At 46.1% G+C, this 22,513-nt stretch overlaps 2 protein-coding genes across 2 annotated transcripts in view; both read right to left on the bottom strand.

The window, feature by feature from the left end:
- The window catches only part of kri1 (KRI1 homolog), a 43,554-nt gene extending 37,827 nt beyond the window's left edge, over positions 1-5,727 (bottom strand). The window contains exons 1-4 of the mRNA XM_070867278.1: positions 5,615-5,727; positions 3,472-3,545; positions 2,613-2,722; positions 391-413 (exon numbers count right to left, since the gene is read on the bottom strand). Of these exons, the coding sequence (XP_070723379.1) occupies positions 391-413; positions 2,613-2,722; positions 3,472-3,545; positions 5,615-5,711 (304 nt within the window). The 5' untranslated portion in view covers positions 5,712-5,727. The remainder of the gene's footprint in view (positions 1-390; positions 414-2,612; positions 2,723-3,471; positions 3,546-5,614) is intronic.
- Positions 5,728-13,213: 7,486 nt separating this feature from the next.
- On the bottom strand, positions 13,214-20,539 carry LOC139237948 (cyclin-dependent kinase 4 inhibitor D-like). The gene is made up of 2 exons (XM_070867277.1): positions 20,283-20,539; positions 13,214-15,131 (listed from the first exon to the last, which is right to left on the bottom strand). The coding sequence occupies exons 1-2, from the start codon at positions 20,418-20,420 to the stop codon at positions 14,757-14,759; spliced, it is 513 nt and encodes a 170-aa protein (XP_070723378.1). The 5' UTR covers positions 20,421-20,539; the 3' UTR covers positions 13,214-14,756.
- Positions 20,540-22,513: the final 1,974 nt, after the last annotated feature.

Genomic DNA, 22,513 nt, shown 5'->3' with positions numbered 1-22,513 from the left:
GAAGGTTGTGGGTTCAAGTCCCACTCCAGGAACTTGAGCACATACATCTAGGCTGACTCTCCCAGTGCAGTGCTGAGAGTCTTTCAGATGAGACATCAAACCAAGGCCCTGTCTGCCCTCTCAGGTGGACGTAAAGGATCCCACGGCACTATTTCGAAGAGGAGCAGGGGAGCTATCCCCGGTGTCCTGGCCAACATTTATCCCTCCATCAACAAAAACAGATTATCTGGGTCATTATCACACTGCTGTTTGTGGGAGCTTACTGTGTACAAAATGGCTGCCGCGTTTCCCACATTACAACAGTGACGACACTCCAAAAAGTACTTCATTGGCTGTAAAGCACTTCAAGACCTCCGGTGGTCATGAAAGGCGCTATATAAATGCAAGTCTTTCTTTCTTGGTCTCCCGACCCCCTCCCCCACCCCCATGAAATATTCAGAAAGTAAAAACTGAAAATCCGAAGTAAAAAAAAAGTTTTGAAATATGCAGCCGGTTTAAAAAGAGAAAAAGAGAGAGAAATATTTTGGGTGGGGACCTTAGACAGAACAAAGTATCTCACATTGCTCAAGGCATTACATGCCAATCTCTTGTAGATGTGGACAGACTTCTTGTACACTTCTGGTAATCTCTGTTGTTGGATCTATGTAACCAAGGTGCGCAGCTCAACCAAATATTTTTGGTGCTTGCTTACCAGCGATACCCAAATTTGATTACAGGTGCGACATCCGAAATCCGGAAACCTCGGGACCGAAACCGTTCCGGATTCTGGTATGTCCGGATTTCGGAACGTCTTTGCCTGGGCCGAGGAAGGTAGGTAGGGAGGATGGGGAGATCGGTCGGGGGGGCGGGGGGAGTGGGGGGGGGGGCCGTCAGGCTGAGGCCATGGGAGGTCGGTCAGGTCGGTGCCGGGCGGCTGGAGGCCGGGCCAAGGCAAGATCGGGCCACCTGGATTTCAGGACATTTTCCGGTTTCCGGACGACCCCGCCACGGATCGGCCCGGTGTCTGATTCCGGAACTCCGGATTTTGGATGTCGCACCTGTACTACATTTTGGTTACAGGTGTACTGGAAAGATATGGGTGTCGCTGGCAAATCCAGCATTTATTGCCCATAACAGCTCCCTGAAATGGGCAATTGGGTAAGAATGAACCACATTGCTGTGGGTCTGGAGTCACAAATGGGCCAGACCAGGTAAGGACGGCAGATTTCCTTCCCGAAAGGAAGGTAGTGAATCAGATAGGTTTTTACAACAATCCACCATTACTGATACTAGCTTTTTATTCCAGATTTATTTGATTAACTGAATTTAAATTCCCCAGCTGCCGTGGTGGGATTTAGACTCATGTCTCGGGATCATTAGTCCAGGCCTCTGGATCACTAGTCCAGTAACATAACCACTATGCTACCGTACCCGTAATAGTGATTATAATGATTTCCAGTCTGATACTTATATGTCTAGATAACCATCGCTTGCATAGATTCCATAAAATGCGTCAGCCTTGACTCAGTGAGCATTCTCAGAAATTAGATAGTCTTGGGTTCAAGTTCCACTCCAAGACTTGAACACATAATCTAGGCTGACACTTCAGCGGGCACTTCATTGGCAACTGTGTTGTCTTTCATAAGATACGTTAAACAAGGCCCCATCTGAGATGGACGTAAAAGACTCCATGGATTTAGAAGCACAAAGGAATTCTTCCAGTGTCCTGGACAATATTTATTCCTCAGCTAACACTACCAAAACAAAATATCCGGTCATCTATCTTGCTTTGCTGCTCACAAATTGGCAGTTACATTTGCATCCATAACAAGTGACTGTACTTCAAAAGTAATTCATTGGCTGTGAAGCACTTCGGTACATCTTGAGATTGTGAAAGGCGGTATATAAATGCAAGTTCTTTTATGTTCACAACACAGGGCAATATACCATAAAACAACTTGCATTTATATAGTGACTTAAACAAAGCAAAATGGCCCACGGCACATAACAGGAAAGTAATTAGAGAAAAACTGAGAGACTAAACAAAAGAAGGAAATATTAGGATGGCTGAATAAAACTGTGATCAAAGAGGTCAGTTTTAGAGAGGGTCTTAAGGGAGAAGAGGCGCGGACTTGGGGTGGCGCGGGGGAAAGAGAGGTTTAGGGAGGAAATTCCAAAGCTTAGGACCTGGATGAAAAGGAAAAGAGGGAGGAAGCCAGGAAAGACAGACAGACTTATATTTAAATAGCACCCGTCATGACCTCCGGATGTCTCAAAGCGCTTTACAGCCAATGAAGTAAGGAGTTCGAGGATCTCAGAGATTTGTAGGAGGTTATAGAGATAGGGAGGAGCGAGGCCATGGAGGGATTTGAAAATGAGAGGTGAGAATTTTAAAATTGAAGCATTGATGGGCCAGAAGCCAATGTAGATCAGCGGCCACAAATGTGCTGGTACAGTAGTATGTTAAAGAGCAGCGGCAGAGATTGGTTGAAACTCCTTCAACGGAGGACGTGGGAGACAGATGTGAAAAAACATTGCCTGAACGACCGATATTCACCCTGTGGGGGAAACTATCACAGCAGTTCGGCACTCGACGTTGCTCAGCAGTAATGCCACTCAAACCTAAACAACACTCACCTTGCACCGTGTAAAACTGTGCATCCTTTTGGTAGATTTTGGGATCCCTCTTCTTCAACAGAGATAACGTCCTGTAGAACTCGATATCCAGTTTGGGGTCAGTTTCCTTTGAAAGAAATAGAGAGGGAGCTAAGCATCACAGGCTTATACAAAAGATCAGAACCCCTGACCTGGATTCCAAAACCAGGAGCCACCTCACAGGTGTGGAAAAAAACAAGTTCTCGCTGCTAAAACATGGCTTTCAAGCTTCTGAGCATTACTTTGTTCGCGGGCCATTCATTTAGGACAAAAAGTAACACCCTCCTAGTTTTAGTTAAGGAGAAATTACTTTCCCAATCTTAGTTCATTCTTGGCCACTTTTAGGTGATGGAATGAGTCCACTCCGGGAAAAGACCCTGTGGGATGGATGAATCGAAGACTGGCTATTGATACACGAGCTGCAGGAACAGCCAAGGCAGGATGTGAAGTACACGGGTGTACTGCAAATGCGAGAAATCCAAAATAAAAGCAGAAAATGCGCTCCTCTAATTCTGCCCTCTTGAGCATCCCTGATTATAAAATCGCTCCACCATTGGTGGCCGTGCCTTCTGTTGCCTAGGTCCCAAGCTCTGCACTCCCTGCCTAAACCTCTCCGCCTCTTTCCTCCTTCAAGACGCTCCTTAAAACCTACCTCTTTACCTGCGCTAATTTCTACTTATACGGCTCGGTGTCAGAAGATTTTTTTTTTAATCCCATAATACTCCTGTGAAGTGCCTTGGAATGTTTCATTTTGTTAAAGGCGCTATATAAATAGAAGTTGTTATATATATTTTTGCCGTTAGGCTGGCAAAACAAAAACAAGTTTAGTCTACTTACCACTTCACTTTCATCATCAGATTCGGAGCTGGAACTTTCTTCTTCACCTGCGCCATCACCATAGCGATCCTTCACTGAAAATCAAATCGAAAGATTTGACGGAATTTCTTTAAAATTATCATAACTACAATTCTGAAAATGGAAAATACTCTGCCTTTTATCCTGCAGATTCATCCCTCCTTCACTTTGAGCATTACCTAGATTGCAATATATATATATATATATATAGACATACATTTACCTAAAAATATATATGGCAAAACAAAATTTATATTATTAATTGATTTAATTGTCTATCAACGACAGAGCATTTAATTGCACAGTACAATATTACAAAATACTAAACAAATTCAGCTACAAAAGACCAAAAAATATGTCTTGTATTACCTAGAGGTGAACTACGAGTCTTAACTAATTCGTACTGAGACATTACATCAAAGAGTTTTGATAAAGTAGATAGAGAGAAACTGTTTCCACTTTTTTTGTATATAAAAATATATATAACCCTTCTCTACCGCATTATATACAGACATTATTAAAACATATCTTGTACACTCATCAGTAAAATATATTTTAATACCCATCTCCACTATATATAATTTATACATATATTTATTACTTATCTCTACCATAGTTATCATATATATTGGTGCAGAGATGAGAGTGATAATATATATTTTTTAAATATAAAGAGTATTTTATATAGATTACACATATATATAGATGACATATATCTTAGGCAGTCCCTCAAAATCGAAGAAGACTTGCTTCCACTCAAAGTGAGTTCTCAGGTGACTGTGTAGTCCAATGCGGAAATTACAGTCTCTGTCACAGGTGGGTCGAAGGGAAGGGTGGGTGGGGAGCTTGGTTTGCTGCATGCTCCTGCCGCTATCTACGCTTGATTTCTGCATGCTATCGGCGACGAGACTCAAGGTGCTCAGCGCCCTCCTGGATGCGCTTCCTCCACTTTGGGCTGTCTTGGACCAGGGATTTCCAGTTGCCAGTGGAGATGTTATACTTTATCAAGGAGGCTTTGAGGGTGTCCTTGAAGCGTTTCCTCTGGGGCTCGCTTGCTGTGTAGGAGTTTTGAGTAGAGCACTTGCTTAGGGAGTCTAGCGTTGGGCATGCGGACGACGTGGCCCGTCCAACGGAGCTGGTCGAGCGTGGTCAGTGCTTCGATGCTGGGGATGTTGGCCTGAGCGAGTTCACTGAAATTGGTGCATCTATCCTCCCAGTGGATTTGCAGGACCTTGCGGAGGTAGCGCTGGTGGTACTTCTCCAGTGCTTTGAGGTGTCTGCTGTATATAGTCCACGTCTCTGAGCCATATAGGAGGGCAGGTATCACTACTGCCCTGAAGACCATAAGCTTGATGACCATAATCTGATGACATATACAGGGATAGAGATACATAGATATAGAAATATATACACATATAGATGGATATAGCTAATAGATAGATAGATAGATAGATAGATAGATAGATAGATAACTATAAATATATCTCCTTATATATATATATCTCCTTATATATATGACAGATATAGATATATAGGAGATATAGATCTATATATATATATATATCCTATGTGTGTGTATATATGATGCAGATATAGACATATAGCAGAAATATATATACACACATTTTCATATATATTTTATATATATATATATAAAAAATATATATATCGATCGATCTAATATATGTATGTATATATAAATAATGAGAGACAGAGAGAGAGAGATAGATACACACACAATATATATTATAGATAGATAGGAGAGATATACATGGGTATAAACATATAGGATAGATAGATATAGTGAGATATGGATATTCATATATTTTTTTCAAATATATATTTATGAGATACATACAAATATATATTATAGATAAGATATAAACGTATAGGATAGATATAAATATTTATACATATAGATGTGTGTATTATATTTTTTCTATGTAGATATTGACTATTTTTAAGGTGAGGTTTGGAATATTTTGAGAGGTTTGATTGAATCTGTCAGGGTTTGTGCCCGAGGGCTGAGGCCTACTCCAACAGGCTGCCACACAGAACCAAGAATGGAATTAAACCAAACCCTGCCCCCTGCCCCCGCGCTGCGCTCCGCCGCCGCGCCACTCACGCCGCTGCAGCTCCTCCTTCTGCCGGTACCGCTGGTACCTGTCGGCGAACTGCTGGTTGATCCTGAGCTCCAGGCCTGGCTCCATTGCTGTTACCATGCGCACCGCCCGGGTCAGGGAGCAGAGGCCGGGGGGGTCACAGGCGGCCAGCCACCAATCAGGGGCCGCGGCGGCATTTAAAGGGACAGCCACGTGCCTACAAAGCCTTGCTCACACACCCAGCAGACATGCTGGGCTCCTTTGGGAATCACCAGTGTTCATTGTGGATATTTCCAAATGCAGATTGAGCAGACTAGGCCTATATTAATCATAAATAATAATAGTAATGAGTCAATCACAAGGGTGCGTGGGCTGGTGTCACATATCATCATGGGCAATCCCTCGGAATCGAGGAAGACTTGCTTCCACTCCCAAAGCGAGTTCTCTGGTGGCTGAACAGTCCAATACGAGAGCCACAGACCCTGTCACAGGTGGGACAGACATTCGTCGAGGGAAGGGATGGGTGGGGCTGGTTTGCCGCGCATTCCTTCCGCAGCCTGCGCCTGACCTTTTCACGCTCTTTGCGTTGAGACTCAAAAAGCTCAACGCCCTCCCGGATGCACTTTCTCCACCTCGGGCGGTCTTCAGCCAGCGACTCCCAGGTGTCAGTGGTGACGTCGCACTTTACCAGGGAGGCTTTGAGGGTGTCCTTGTAACGTTTCCACTGCCCACCTTTGGCCCGTTTACCATGAAGGAGCTCCGCATAAAGCATTTGCTTAGGGAGTCTCGTATCTAGCATACAAACTATGTGTCACATATAGGCCAGACCAGGTATGAAGGGTTAGGTTTCCTTTCCTAAAAGAGCCCAGTTGGGGTTTACAGCAATCCAACAGCTTCATGGTCACTTTTACTGAGACCAACTTTTTTAATTCAAATTTTCAAACTGCCATGGTGGGATTTGAACTTACACTCTTTGGATTCCAGATAACCACTACTGTACCCCATTTTTTCACATAGGCGTATCCCCACTTTTAATCACTCCGCCATTGGCAGCCGTGCCTTCATATGCCTGAGCCCTAAGCTCTGGAATTCCCTCCCTAAATCTCTCCACCTCTCTTTTAAGATGCTCCTTAAAACTTTCTTTGACTGCCCCAATATCTACTTATGTAGCTCGGTGGCAGATTTTGTTTGATTTTGTTTTACTATGGTTAAAGGCGCTATGTAAATGCAAGTTGTTGTCGAGCTTGTCGGCAGGCTGAACTCGCATAGTGGAAATTGTATCCAAGCTCGATTCTGCTCCTGCCCAGTGTCTATACAAAACACACACTTTCTGTAGCGTCCTAGCAGCAGGCCCTCACACACGAAGGACAGAATCAGATTTTACCAATTTGTTTCGGGTCGGGTATGGCAGAAAAGTGGTTATGTCACTGAACTAATAATCCAAAAAGCCTGGACTAATGATCTAGAGACAGGAGTTCAAATCCCACCCACGGCGGCTGGGGAATTTAAATTCTGTTAATTAAATCTGAAATAAAAAGCTAGTGTCAATAATGGTGACCATGAAACTAGCGTATTGTTGTAAAAACCCACTAATGTCCTTTAGGGAAAGAAATCTGCCATCTTTACCTGGTCGGGGCCTACATGTGACTCCAGACCCACAGCAAAGTGGTTAACTCTTAACAGCCCTCTGAAATAGCCTAGGCAGCTCACCACCACCTTCTCAAAGGCGATGAGGGATGGGCAATAAATGCTGGCCTTGCCGGTGACACCCACATCCCGTGAATGAATTTTTAAAAACTGCATCCAAGTGTCCACTTTTCCATAAAGACTTTTCTTCAATCAAAATGTTGAAAGAAACACAAGAAAAAAATCAGGTTTGAGAAAACCCCATCAAGCCTGCCCGAGAATCCAACTCACGCAGCCTAGCATCCAATTGGGAATTAAATTCCCCTTTCAACTTGACTATTAATTTACATGATAGACTATTGGTAATGTTGATCACACTCTTTGAGACATTTTGTATTTCCAAAATCATTTTAAAATTTAGTTGCCATGAAGGTAAATGTGTCCTGCTGATCTTGAATTAATATTCTATGTTCATCGCACAGTGTACTGCAGTGAGGATGGCAAAATACCTGAATGGTGCAGTGACTGTTACTCTGTTGATAAATGGTGCGGTGACTATTGCTATGCATATAAATGGTGCAAGAACCTTTGCTTCGAAGGTAGCTGCAAGAAGATATTTGGGAGCTTTGTTGATATCAAAAATGAGCACTTCTCACTCTCCCTCTCTCACTGTGTCCCTCCGAAGCACAAATATTTTTAACTAAACTTTAAATCAAGTGCCCCCCTTTTGTAAGGGCACTAGAACCCTGAAATTAACAAATTAACTGGGAACTTTGCCAAATTAAATTAAAGTTCTGTTCCCACGGATGATGCTGCACTCCAGACCCTCCGGTGCCCACCTCTCGCGGAAGGCCGCGAGCGTACCGGTGGACACTGCGTGCTCCATCTCCAGGGACACCCTGGCGCGAACCTAGCCCAGAAAGAGGGGCAGGCAGTTGGGCTGAATGACCCCCCTCAACTGCTCGCTGCCTGGACCGGTTAATGACCACCTTGGTCATGACTACGAGGAGGCCCTCCGACCTGTCCGCTCCCCTCATCACTGCTTGCCCAAAGATCAGGAGCGTGGGACTGAAGTGCAGCCAAAAATCAAGGAGCAGCCCCTTCAAATGATGGAAGAGGGGCTGCAACCTCACACATTGTATATAAACATGGAACATGGACTCCTCCAGACCGCAGAAATTGCAGGCTCCTCCCAAGCATAAGCCTAGAGTGGAAGAGCCAGGTGCATCTTACAATTGTCATCTGCTGCTAAAACTCAAGTAACGACACAGAGCAATGCGAGGGGGGAATAATTGTGAAAATGATGGGAGTGCTAAAGCTCTATGCTTACTTTAAAAAAAAATTTTCATGGGATGTGAGCGTCGCTGACAAGGCCAGCATTGACTGCCCATCCCTAATTGCCCTCGAGAAGGTGGAGGTGAGCCGCTTTCTTGCTTAACATTTTTAGCAGGGTGGTACAACGGAATGTCTCGCTGGGCCATTTCAGAGGGCAGTTGAGTGTCACCTACATTGCTGTGGGTCACGAGTCACATATAGGCCAGACTGGGTAAGGACAGCAGATTTCCTTCTCCTTTATATAGCAGATGGATGTTTACAACAATCCAGTAATTCCACAGCCATCAGTACTGATACTAGCTTTTATATTTCAGATTTATGAATTTACTGAATTTAAATTCCCCAGCTGCCTGTGGTACGATTTGAACACGTGTCTCTGGATCATTAGTCTTGGTCTTTGGATAACTAGTCCAGTAACAACCACTATGCCAACATATCCTATACTCTTTTTATAGCAGTTACCCGTCAGGATCCTGGTTCTGTAACAAGTTGGCGGAAAGGTGCAGAAGAGTTGCCGAAGGCGACTTGCCTAAAGGTTGCCTTGTGGAGCCTGGACGCTGTTTCTGCTCAGCCTCACGAGGCCCAGTTGTGATCAAGAACTCGTGTGCATTTGTGCAACTGATTTTCCCCACATTATGACATCACAAGGATGGAGGAGGTTGATTGGTTCTACTATATTAATTGATTCAATGGACAGAAAATGAATTTTAAAGAAAGCTGAAAACTTACTTAAATTTACTTCAATTGCTTAGTTTTCTCATTTTAAACTTAATTTATTAATTATTGTATATATTATTTAACTTTGTTCAATTATAATTAATCTTTATTATACTGATTTTACTTTTGTAGACTCATTGTATTATTTATAATGTATATTGAATTTATTTTTAAGTTTTTCCACCTATGTCTATCTGCATGGACATTTGGGCTGCCACTTCAGACCTGAGCCTTTTACCTCTTTTACACTTCCTTCTCCCACTTTTACTCTCTTTCCCTCCCCTGTCAATATCTAACGTGTTGGAAGACTGCTGTGAAGCACCTTGGGACGTTTTACTACGTTAAAGGCGCTATACAAATAAAAGTGCTCATCTATTTTGCTGTGGTACTACGATTATGTTTTTTTAGTGGGAGGAATACAACAACAAGAACTCGTACTCAAAGCGCCTTTAACATAGCAAAGCATCCCAAGGAGTTTAGAGAGATAGGGCGGTGGAACAGAGAATAATGGACCTCAGGGGCAGACTGCTGTCTTGTGCAGTGGATGATTTGCTCAATTCCGTCAAGCGAGCGCTGGACCGGTTTCTGGCTGGAACGGAGATCACTTTTTACAGGAGGTAGGTACTGCAGAGAATTCAGGGCCAGATTGAAGTCCTGGACCAGCTTTGATCACCTAGATGGGTCCAAAGAGGAATTTCCCAGATTTTTTTTCACCTGCCCCCTAGCCCCCCTCCGAAATTGGCCTGTGTTTTTTGCCTCTCCCACGAGATCACATGGTTTCAGGGTGGAGTGTATCTATTGTGACATACAAGGCGTCGCAATTGTGTGGGGCAGGCTCAATGGACCAAAAGGGACTGTACCCGCCCGTTATTGTTCGGATGTAAACCAATTGTAACGCCACTGCCGATCTGCCAAATCAGCACAGAGCACGCAACGAACCTGGGAGATGTTAGTTTGTGTAGCACAGGGAGAGAAATAAATCATCACGAGCAGGCGATCATTTTAATTTTCAAAAAAAAATTAGATAATTTATTTGCAGATTTAAAAAAAAATGTATAATATCCACTGAACAACAAGAACAAACTCATCATCATAAATATAATTATGTGCAACATCAACAAATTACAATCTAACAATCTATAAAGTTTTCAAACGTTTCCCCAAAACTCAGTTTTGTTCCCTATTCTTCCCCACTTTCCCTGAAGGTGCAGTGTCTAACTGGGCTGGTTTACCACAATTGCTCTGCCACAGATGACCATCTTTAACGTAAATGGACCTTCTTAAAAATAATGGTCTTCGTACGCTATGCAAACCCCAAAGTGTCTTATTTTTTTTAAAAAAAAGGACAAACTCTTGTTCAACAACAACACGACGCATTTACACAGCACTTCACCAAAAAAAGGTCGGAAATGAAAACTAGCGCCGAGGCAGAAAAGGACGAGATTAAGGCGGGTCACCGGTTAGGTTGGCTCGAGGAAAAGGGTATTGCGGAAAGTTTCTAACGGCGGAACGCGAGGCGCAGAGACAGGCCGGGAGTCGCACAGCGCTGGTTGGGAGTGACTGAACGAGACCCCGCGAATGATGGGGCGAAGGAAGGGGGGGGGTGGGGGGATGATACACAGTAGGCCAGGAGTAGCAGCAGAGTGGATGGGGAGGGAATTGAGGAAGGAGATGGTGGTTCGCATGGACCGGTGGGGGAGCTTGGAAAGGGTAGATGCAGAACGGGGGGGGGGGGGGGGAAAAAAAGAAAGATGGACAATGTAATGCATGCACCCGTGAGTATGCAGAGCGTACCGGTGAATCAACAGCGAGCTAATGATCCATCGGTACGCTCGCGGCCTTCCGTGAGAGGTAGGCGCCGGAAGGACTGGAGTGCATCACCACCCCCAGCAACCAAATTTTAATGATGTTTTTTGTCTAAAGTTTAATTTGTTTATTGTGCCGGTTTTAGTGCCCCCCCCCCACCCCCACTTTTAGCCAGGGGCCACTTGTATAATTTGTGTTTTAGTGCCCTCAAAAAAAAAAGGGAGCACTGGAACAGTTTTTGGAGTGTCCCACCCACTTTAATCAGGGGGCACTTGATTACTGATCACAACTTGAAATAGTTGCAGAGCTGTTGATCCAGCAGTACGCTCGCGGCCTTCCACGAGAGGTGGGCACCGGAGGGACTGGAGTGCATCATCACCCCCGGCAACCGAATTCTAATTTGATCCAAAAAGACAAGTTTAATTGATTGAATTTGTTGGTTTTAGTGTCCCTTTTAGGGGGGGGGGGGGGGCACTTGATTTATAGTTCTCACTAAAATAGTTGTAGAGCTGTTGAGTTGTGAGTAGTTTAGCCAGTCACGTTACGTTCACAAGACGCAATAAAACCCCAGCCAGTTGGGTTCGGGGGGGATCCACGATGAGGCAGGTGGTTGTGAGCCTGGTGGATGAACTGGTAATGTGTCGTATGATGGTTAAACCTTTTGCTAATCAACCAACTAGTTCTTAACAGCAATGTGTTGCTATGGATTCTTAAGCAAAGAACCCACAAAGCAAATACATTACAGACGAGAAACTTCAAAAAGACAGAGGCTACAGTAACCAGAGATCTAGAAGTCCGCCATTATTCTGCGCTCTACCACGGCTAGAAAAGGAAAAAAATGCATAATTTAAATTGAAGCTTTGATGAAACAGGAAGCAAGCGAAATATATACATTAAAAAAAATATATACATTTTTCTCTCCAATTCCTGAGGGACTATAACGGGAACAGGAACCCTGTTTGATTTCCTGCCACCCTAACCAAGGGGGGTGGGGGGGGGTGGGGGGATGATGTGGCCACCCTACTGCTGAACGTGGCAGAGATCAGGTAACTCAGCATGGGCTGGGATTGGAAGCAGGGTGCCACCCTGAGCAGTGCAGCTCTGGGACCTCTCTGCCCCCAGAACCAAAATCCACTTGAAAGGCAACACACACAAGTCCCCAAGAAGGAACTAGTTAAAGTGTATAAAAATGTGCTTTGTGCATACCTTACTTGGGTATCATCGCCGAGAGTCTCATCGCTGAGCGTGTGCAGAAACCAAGCGCAGGAAGCAAAAAGAGCGTGCAGCAAACCAGTCCCACCCACCCTTTCCCTCAACGTGGACTGTGGTTCTCCTATTGGGCTGTTCAGTCACCTAAGGACTCATTTTTAAAGAGTGGAAGCAAGTCTTCCTCAATTCCAAGGGACTGCCTATGACGACGACTTGGGTATCACCACTGAGAGACAGTTACTGCTACCAGAGGCTGCTGATCCCTATACCTGTAGCATCACTGTTCTCTGACAAAGGGTCATCGACCCAAATCGTTAACTCTGTTTTTCTCTCTCCACAGATGCTGCCTGACCTGCTGGGGAAAACCTACAGTATCACTAATGCATTCCGAGGGAAATTTAACCTCACCCTGACTGTGGGGAAAAAGCCACAGGAGATTCAGTCGCCTTCCATAAACTCAAACTGCTAGTCCATATTGTTTGGTGAGGCTGAGGAAGCGGAAATGGCAAAATATTCACCGAGGCCTTCCCCAAGCTATTTTATCCATTAATTTGCATTCAGCTCCCACATCCAGGTGTCACTAACGCTACGGACTAACTCAGTGCTAAAGAAAATGTTAGTCAATAGCCAAGGATAATCTTTAACCAACTTGCAACTGGCAAGAAATAAAAGATGGCCTTACATTCCTGGGGCTGCCATTCACTCAACAGGGCATGTACCACAACCATGTCACTACAGCAGCATATAACTGGTGGGAGTGATTATTTGCACAGCAAATGAGAGACAGTGTCTTGTCCTCCAAGGGGACCAATCAGAAATCTGGTCTTGTCCTCCAAAGGGACCAATCAGAAATCTGGTCCTGTCCTCCAAGGGGACCAATCAGAAATCTGGGCCTGTCCTCCAAGGGGGGGGGGGGGGGGGGGGGGGGGAGGGGGCGGAGAACCAATCAGAAATCTGGTCTTGTCCTCCAAGGGGGGAGGACAAATCAGAAATCTGGTCTTGTCCTCCAAGGGGGGAGGGGGGGGGACCAATCAGAAATCTGGTCTTGTCCTCCAAAGGTACCAATCAAAAATCTGGTCCTGTCCTCCAAGGGGACCAATCAGAAATCTGGTCCTGTCCTCCAAGGGGTGAGGGGGGGGGGACCAATCAGAAATCTGGTCTAGTCCTCCAAGGGGGGAGGGGGGGGGGGGGGAAACCAATCAGAAATCTGGTCTTGTCCTCCAAGGGGAGAGGGGGGGGGACCAATCAGAAATCTGGTGTTGCAAATATGGTTAGGGAATTCCAATCAGCAGCTGTACAGTTCCACACTATGCTGAATCGATATGTCAACATTTATTTTCACTACCCAGGAATCTTTTTGTGGTCTGCGGATCGAATTCCGTAATTTTGTCCATTTAGCCCATGAAAACCAGTGGTTATGCACACAAACGGTGCTATTCAAAATAGATCGAAACGAGAACATTTAAGTACTTCACATTTTCTATTTTTAAGAAACAAAGTGCTCCCATCATGCAAGAACAAGACATTGAAAGAAATACCTTCAGGACGAAGGGCAATTCATTTTCAAATAAAACTAAGCTTAAACATGCACTCCTTTAAGTATATACAGAATTATTAAAGCACCCAGGACTCAAATTCTCTGCTACATTACCTGCTGTCTGTTTCCCTGTAAGATCGGAGGGGAAAAAAAAACACAAAGCTATTTTCAAACTAATAAATTTGTACAGTACAATTCATTTTTTTTTTATACAGTACTTTAAAATCATTGTAAACACACATTACATAAAACAAGACGCAAGTCTTCAACTCCCTAATCCATGGGATTTTCCTCTTTTTAGAGAGACACTGTTTTCTCTTGAGGCTTTGCTGCAGATGGCCTCATGTGGGCTGAACAGCAGGTTCCATTCCACCTCCGAGATCCCCTCGATCAGTGCAGCCCTCCGCAGCCAAACGCTCCCCCAACAGCTCCCCCCCCCCCCCCCAGACGAGTGTTCAGCTCTTTTCCACCAAAAAACAAAACGATAGTGGGTTCACGGAACTGCGCTGGCGTAAGCGTGTGTCGGAGCTCGCGTGCGGAGGACACCGTGCAGTGCTCAGGGCTCTCAAAGGCGACGTGTGCAAAAAAAAAAATAACCTTGGCTCAAGTGACACTGGAGGGGCTCCACGCCATCTCTAGACATGGCTCCCTTTCACAAGATTGCAACAAACAGTCGACGAGTGGCACAGTTGCAAGTTATCACAGCTAACTTTTTGGTATCAAAAAGTTTTGGGGAGAGGTTGCCACGCCGGGTCAAGACTTAAGGGAGCGATTTTTAAAATTTTTTTTAAAAAAAAGGAGCGAATATAAATCGATCCACAATTAACAGTGCAAAGTAGGAGTCCAATATGGAACTGGAGGAAAGAAAGGATTCACAACATGGAGGCCATGGATTGAGAGGTAAAATATGAGCAATGTCAGTATCTCACCCTGAATCAGTGTGGGGGTTGAGTCCCCATAGCTTGCAACTGCTGCTCCAGCCAGGCCACGACCTCACTTCTATTGGAGGCCCTGGCCAAGTCCAGTGGGGTTTGCCCGCTGGCAGTCTTGGGCAGGATGCCCGACCTTGGAGCCAGGTACTGGACCAGGCCCAAGTAGCCCTCGCGGGCAGCAAAGTGGATGGGCAGGCATCCCGCGGCGTCCCGGATGTTCACGTCCGCCCCGTACTGCGTCAGGACCATCATGGTGTCCAGGAAGCCACCGCGGGCCACGTCGTGCGCCAGGGTGAAGCCCCACTTGTCCTGCACATTGGGCCCCGCCCCGTTCTTCAGCAGTTCCTTCGCGACGGCGGTGCTGCCCAGCATCATCACCTGGCAAGAGAAGCACAACAAGGTCAGGGTTTAGAACGCCAGGTTTGAACCCAAGGAGCGGGCCTTGGTGCCCGAGAGTGGCCAACAAAGTCAATCCGACCGCCGACGGTGTGCACCATCGACAGGGCGCACTGCGCCAACTCGCCAAGGCTTCTTCGGCAGCACCTCCCAAACCCGCGACCTCTACCACCTAGAAGGTCAAGGGCAACAGGCGCACGGGAACACCACCACCTCCACTTTCCCCTCCCAGTCACACACCATCCGGACTTGAAAATATAATCGGCCGTTCCTTCATCGTCGCTGGGTCAAAATCCTGGAACTCCCTCCCCAACAGCACTGTGGGAGCACCTTCACCACACGGACTGCAGCGGTTCAAGGCGGCGGCTCACCACCACCTTCTCAAGGGGCAATTAGGGATGGGCAAATGATTTTTTTCTCTTAAAAAGATCTAAGCAAGTGGGGGCAGTACTGCAAAACAAGGCTGAATGATTTTATTTTTAATCTCATTAGAAACAGAAACATAGAAAGTAGGTGCAGAACAGGCCATTCGGCCCTTCGAGCCCACACCACCATTCAATATGATCATGGCTGATCATTCACCTCAGTACCCCATTCCTGTTTTCTCTCCATACCCCTTGATCCCTTTAGCCGTAAGGGCCACATCTAACTCCCTTTTGAATACATCCAACGAACTGGCCTCAACAACTTTGTGGTAGAAAATTCCACAGGTTCACAATTCTCTGAGTGAAGAAGTTTCTCCTCATCTCGGTCCTAAATGGCTTACCCCTTATCCTTAGACTGTGACCCCTGGTTCTGGACTTCCCCAACATCAAGAACATTCTTCCTGCATCTAACCTGTCCAATCCCGTCATAATGTTCCTATGGCATCCCCTCTCATTCTTCTAAATTCCATTGAATATAAGCCTAGTCGATCCAATATTTCATATGTCAGTCCTGCCATCCCAGGAATCAGTCTGCTGAGCCTTCGCTGCACTCCCTCAATAGCAAGAATGTCCTTCCTCAGGATTAGGAGACCAAAACTGTACACAATATTCAAGGTGTGGCCTCACCAAAGCCCTGTACAACTGCAGTAAGACCTCCCTGTTCCTATACTCAAATCTTCTCGCTATGAAGGCCAACATGCCATTTGCCTTCTTCACCGAGAGTCGATCTCGTGTGACCATGCTCATTGAGGATGTGTTGTCACTAATGTCCAGGGACTAAACAAAATCAGATTCTACTTTTATTAAATAGGATTCATTGCTGGTGTCTTGACAATTGAATTCCACAACTTTCTCCATTTGTCTGTGAAAATTGTAAATGAGTGGCCTTTATTTATATTCCTTGATGTGTTTAATTGTTATCCCTTACCATAGAGCACACATTAGGTACAGGAGTGGACCATTCAGCCCCTCAAGCATGTTCCGACATTCATGTGCTTATTTAGCTTCCCGTTAACTAGGCTAGGCCTATATTCTCTGGAGTTTAGATGAATGAGGGGTGATCTCATTGAAACATACAAAATTCTTACAGGGCTTGACACGGACGATGTTTCCTCTGGCCGGGGAGTCTAGAACCAGGGGCAAGCCATTTAGGCCCGAGACGAGGAGAAACTGCTTCATTCAGAGAATTGTGAACCTGTGGAATTCTCTACCACAGAAAGTTGTTGAGGCCAGTTTGTTAGATATATTCAAAAAGGGAGTTAGATGTGGCCCTTACAGCTAAAGGGATCAGGGGTATGGAAAGAAAGCAGGAATGGGGTACTGAAGTTGCATAATCAGCCATGATCATATTGAATGGTGGTGCAGGCTCGAAGGGCCTACCCCTGCACCTAGTTTCTATTTTTCTATAAGGGTTCAGCTACTTAGGACTGAGATGAGGAGAAACGTCTTCACTCAAAAAGGGTTGTGAATCTTCAGAATTCTCTATCCAGAGAGCTGTGGATGCTCAATCATCGAGTATATTCAAGACCGAGATCACTAGTTATTTGGATACTAAATGAATCAAAGGGTATGGGGATAGGACAGAATGATCAGCCATGATCTTATTGAATGGAAGAGCAGGATCAAAAGGGCTGAATGGCCCACTCCAGCTCCTATTTCCTATGTTCTTAATTGGATCATGGCTGATCTGTATGTCAGCAAGCAGCTGTGGCTCAGTGGGGAGCACTCTCACGTCTGAGTCAGAAGGTTGTGGGTTCAAATCCCACTCCAGGGACTTGAACACAAAGCTAGGCTGACACTCCCAGAGCAGTGCTGAGGGAGCGCCGCACTGTCGGAGGTGTCGTCTATCAGATGAGACGTTAAACCGAGGCCCCGTCTGCTCTCTCAGGTAAAAGATACCACGGCACTATTTCGAAGAGCAGCAGAGGAGTTATCCCCAGTGTCCTGGGGCCAATATTTATTTCTCAAATCATCATACCAAAAACAGATTATCCGGTCATTATCATATTGCTGTTTGTGGGAGCTTGCTGTGCGCAAATTGGCTGCTGTGTGTCCCACATTACAACAGTGGCTACACTCCGGAAATGTATTTCATTGACTGTAAAGCGCTGAGATGTCAAATGGACGTGAAAGGTGCTATATAAATGCAAGTCTTTCTTTTTAAGCACCAATTCTAGGTAGATACTTGGTACTTAGCAGCACTAGGATTGGCAGGGGCAGGGGGGAGGTGGGGCTAGTCCTGGGCTTGACCTGGAGGGATGGTCCAGGGGTTTTGGGGTGGGGCAGCATGGGTTTGTTTGGCAGCATGGGTGAGGTTTACCAATAGCATAGCGCAACACTGTAGAGGGGGAATCCCAAGGTTGGGCACAATTGGAGGTTTCCTGTGAGAGTAATTAACACTTTGGAGAGGGGTGGATAACTGGCAGTGACAGATCGGCTGCCAGTTATACATGCATGCCCAATTATGCTTCCTATTGACATCAGTGGAAAATAAAAATTTTAAAACTGGGCACGCTATATATTTGTACTTCTGACAAAAGAGGAAATAACTTGGGCCCCGACAGCCTTGGGTTGGGGCGGAGGTACACATTTGGCAACACTGGTTTGTGACTGTCTAAGACATCCTAATTACTAACTTTGCCTGTGGTTGTTATGAATTGCTCCATAACAGGCCCCGAGGCACTGGGCCAGAATTAAGTCTACCATGAGAATCCAGTTAAAAAAAATCTTCAGAAGTTACAAACAGCTCCTTCATACAGCAGTGATGGGCGTTCAGAGACCAGCGCCTTGCAACAGTCAATGATAACGCATCTTCCACACGACAATATCAGCTAAGGGGAGGCACAGTGAGAGGCCAGATACATCGTCAAAGGGGAACTGGCAGGGGTTTGGGCATGAATGCCCATCCATTCACTCGAGGCTTGAGCACAAAAATCTAGGCCGACACTCCAGTGCCGTGCTGAGGGAATGCTCTGCACTGTTGGAGGGCTCATCTTTTAAATGAGATATTAAACCAAGGCCCAGTCTGCAATCTCGGGTAAAAGATCACATGGCACTATTGCGAAGAGGAGATGGGGAGTTCTCAACATTTATATAGCGCCTTTAACATAGCAAAAAGTCTCAAGGTGCTTCACAGGAGTATTACATTACAAAAATTTGACCCTGAGCCACACAAGAAGAAATTACAGCAGATGGCCAAAAAGTTGGTCAAAGAGGTAGGTTTTAAGGAGCGTCTTGAAGAAGGAAAGAGAGGTAGAGAGGCAGAGAGGTTTAGGTAGGGAGTTCCAGAGCTTGAGGCTCAGGCAACAGAAGGCACGGCCACCAATGGTTGAGCGATTATCAGGGATGCTCAGGAGGGCAGAATTAGAGGAGCGCAGACATCTCAGGGGGTTGTGGGGCTGGAGAAGATTACAGAGATAGGGAGGGGCGAGGACATGGAGGGATATGTAAACAAGGATGAGAATTTTGAAATTGAGGCATTGCTTAACCAGGAGCCAATGTAGGTCAGCGAGCACAGGGGGTGATGGTGAGTGGGACTTGGTGCGAGTTAGGACACAGGCAGCACAGAGTTTTGGATCAAGCGTCCAGGCTGATATTTATGACTCAAACAACATTAAAGCAAATTATCTGGTCATTATCACACTACTGTGTGTGGGAGCTTGCTGTGTGCAAATTGGCTGCCGCATTTCCTACATTAAAACAGTGACTACACTCCAAAAGTACTTCATTGGCTGTAAAGCGCTTTGGGACGTTCGGTGGTCGTGAAAGGCGCTATATAAATGCAAGTCCTAATTAACTGACTGTGCATCCTGCAAAGCACACCCTGTAACTGCCCGACACACATCCTTCCCCCCACCCACCGCAGGCTCCGCCCTTTTGTAGTAATGTAATATGTGAAACTGATGCATTCCACAATTATTGCCTTTTTACTTTAAATACATTTTAACAGACGGACCTTTTAGCTGCGTCTCTCTACCCCCTCCGATCTCCACTCTCCCAATACAGGCAAAATGTGGTTTAGAAAAAAAAGTTAAAAAAAAGTAGTGAGGTTTTAAAATCGGATTCTCATCACCACCGAGCCAGGAAGCAACTTCATTCACAAATTGTTACGACCCTAGTGGGCTACAAGCAAAATTGCGCCCAAACATTTGCACCGAGAGAGAGGAGAGGAGAAGGGGTTAATGTTCCAGCGCAAGATTATACGGCGACATCTCGCTGACAGTTATCACAACCCAGAAACATTTACAGGTCACCAGTAAGACATTTACAGGTCCCCTGTGTCACAGTAACTCTTGCAAATAAAAACAGATGAAATTCATTTGGTGCATTGAGTGGCAATGCAACTCTCAAGAGGCAGGTTCGTCAATGTACAATTCCCGGCATGTTTAAGAAACCCGGAATCACATTTTTTTGTTTAAAAAAAAGGAGGCTAAAACATTTTTTATGGAAAGAGTCAATTTTGAAAGGAGAGAGGGGAAGTGGGGGGGGGGGGTCGGGGTAAGTCTTCAATAAACTGGCACACACACACAGTCGTCAATAAACTGGCCTGACTGAGGGCGAAAAAAAATTATGGAGTCAATTTTGAAAGGAGACGAGGGGGGAAAAACACACACAGGCTTCAATAAACTGGCACACACAGTCTTTAACAATTTAGGATAAACTGGCCTGACTGAATCCCAGGGCTAAAGATATTATTAGAGGCACCAACCTGCAGTGCGGTTTGTCCGTATTGGTTCACCGCATTAACATTCACCTTCTCTTGGCTCAGCAGTCGTTTCACCTCTTGCCAGTCTCCCCTGGCCGCAGCCTTGCTCAGCTTATCGGCGTCCAAGCCGTCCTTCACCATGTCTTCTTTTATTGATCTATTTTTTTGCCCTCCTTCCCTGACTGCACCGGGATTGTGTGTGTGTGTTAAACACACTGGGAGTGGTGCAGTCGCCCTCCCCTCCAGCCTTTGCTGCAAGCTTAACCGCAGCCCTGGATACTTTTTTTTCCCGCAAGCTTGATTGGCGTACGCGCCCCGGCCAATCAGCGGCCGCGCTGGCCCTTCAAATTGCAACCCGGCCCTTCTGTCAGCCAATCAGAAGGCCGGCAGGGCCGGGAGGGCGGGGCGCGAGCGAGTGACCCAAAAAAAAGGCTACAATCACGCTGACGTCAGTCGATTGTGACGTCACTTGTTTTTGTTACTCGCCGCTGGCACACTGACAGCTCTCTGCACATCAGTAAATCGCCTCCCTGCTGGTAGGGACAGACTTGCGTTTACATAGCGCCTTTCCCCACCCTCCCAAAGTGCTTTACAGCCCAATGGAGTGCTTTAAAAAAAAACTGTCCTCACTGTCATAATGCAGGAAAAAGGCCTTTCATATACTTTCATGTACTGAGGTACACACTGCAATACGTGATTGCAGCGCGGGCAGGCACAGCAGGAGGGACAAAGGAAGGGAGATGGAAATGACCGGGGCCCAAGAGAGGCGCGAGTTTGGGGCTCAGAAGAGGCAAGGGCCCAGGGGCGGCACGAGCCAGCCCACACTGCGATATGTGCGCGCTAGGTCAGTGCAGCAGAGCTGGTCTCCAGTCGTCCTGGTTAACCCTTGCCACTGGACCAAGACCTAGCTCTGTCAAGCCCGTGTGGTGGCTGGTGTGCAACGGCCACCCCACGTTAAAAAAATCCACGCACAGGCATCTTCCACCCCCTCAATTGGAGTTCAGGACTAGAACATCGGGTCCTTCATCGAAACACCTGTGAACTCTCGTGGAAGCAAGTCATCCTCGTTCGAGGGATCGCCAATGATGATGATGATGGCTCAGTGGGAGCTTGTTGGAATTCAGAAGAATGAGAGATGATCTTATCGAAACGTATAAGATTATGAGGGGAATGCAGAGGAGGATGTTTCCACATGGGGGAGACTAAAACTAGGAGGCACTATTTTAGAATAAGGGGCTGCCCATTTGAAATTGAGTTGAGGAAGAATTTCTGCTCTCAAGAGGGTTGTAAATCTGTGGAATTCACTGCCTCAGAGAGCTGTGGAAGCTGGGGCATTGAATACATTTAAGACAGAGATAGACAGTTTCTTAACTGATAAGGGATTAAGGGGTTATGGAGAGCGGGCAGGGAAGTGGACCTGAGTCCATGATCAGATCAGCCATGATCGTATTAAATGGCGGAGCAGGCTCGAGGGGCCGTATGGCTTACTCCTGCTCCTATTTCTTATGTTCTTATGTTCTTGTTGAGTGTGAGATGGAGCATTGCAGCGAGGAAGATTGAGAAGAGGGTTGGCGCGATGACGCAGCCTTGCTTGACCCCGGTTCGGATGTGGATTGGGTCTGTGGTGGATCCGTTGGTCAGGATCACAGCTTGCATGTCGTCGTGGAGCAGGCGGAGGATGGCGACAAACTTTTGGGGGCAGCCGAAACGGAGGAGGACGCTCCATAGTCCCTCGCGGTTGACGATGTCAAAGGCCTTTGTAAGGTCAAAGAAGTCCATGTACAAGGGTTGGTGCTGTTCCCTGCATTTCTCTTGTAGTTGTCGCGCCATGAAGATCATGTCCGTTGTACCCCATAGTGGACAGAATCCGCATGGGCCGCTGAGCACCTTAATTCTCGTTGCCGAGAGCATGCAGAAAACAAACGCAGGCAGTGGAAGGAGCGTGCGGCAAACCAGACTCCCAACTCACCCTTTCCTTCAACGACTGTTCCACCTGTGACAGAGACTGTAATTCCCGTATTGGACTGTACAGTCACCTAAGAAATCACTTTTAAAGCGGAAGCAAGTCTTCCTCGATTTCGAGGGGTACGACGACGACGGCTCACTCTCGCCCCCTGAGTCAGCAGGTTGAATCTTCACATCCCACTCCAGAGACTTCAGCACAAAAATCTAGGCTGACACTCCCAGTGCAGTGCCGAGGGAGCACTGCACTGTTGGAGGTGCCGTCTTTCAGA

Source organism: Pristiophorus japonicus, chromosome 24 (genome assembly GCF_044704955.1).
Source record: "Pristiophorus japonicus isolate sPriJap1 chromosome 24, sPriJap1.hap1, whole genome shotgun sequence".
Lineage (NCBI taxonomy): Eukaryota > Metazoa > Chordata > Chondrichthyes > Pristiophoridae > Pristiophorus > Pristiophorus japonicus.
Note: the sequence above shows the minus strand (reverse complement) of the source record. Positions and strands in the feature narration are given on the sequence as shown.

Excerpts from the sequence above, each read along its gene's own strand:
- LOC139237948 (XM_070867277.1), bottom strand. The coding sequence starts at position 20,420 with ATGGTGAAGGACGGCTTGGACGCCGATAAGCTGAGCAAGGCTGCGGCC. Across the intron at positions 15,132-20,282 it reads ACGGACAAACCGCACTGCAG|GTGATGATGCTGGGCAGCAC; the intron begins GTTGGTGCCTCT and ends TTCTCTTGCCAG.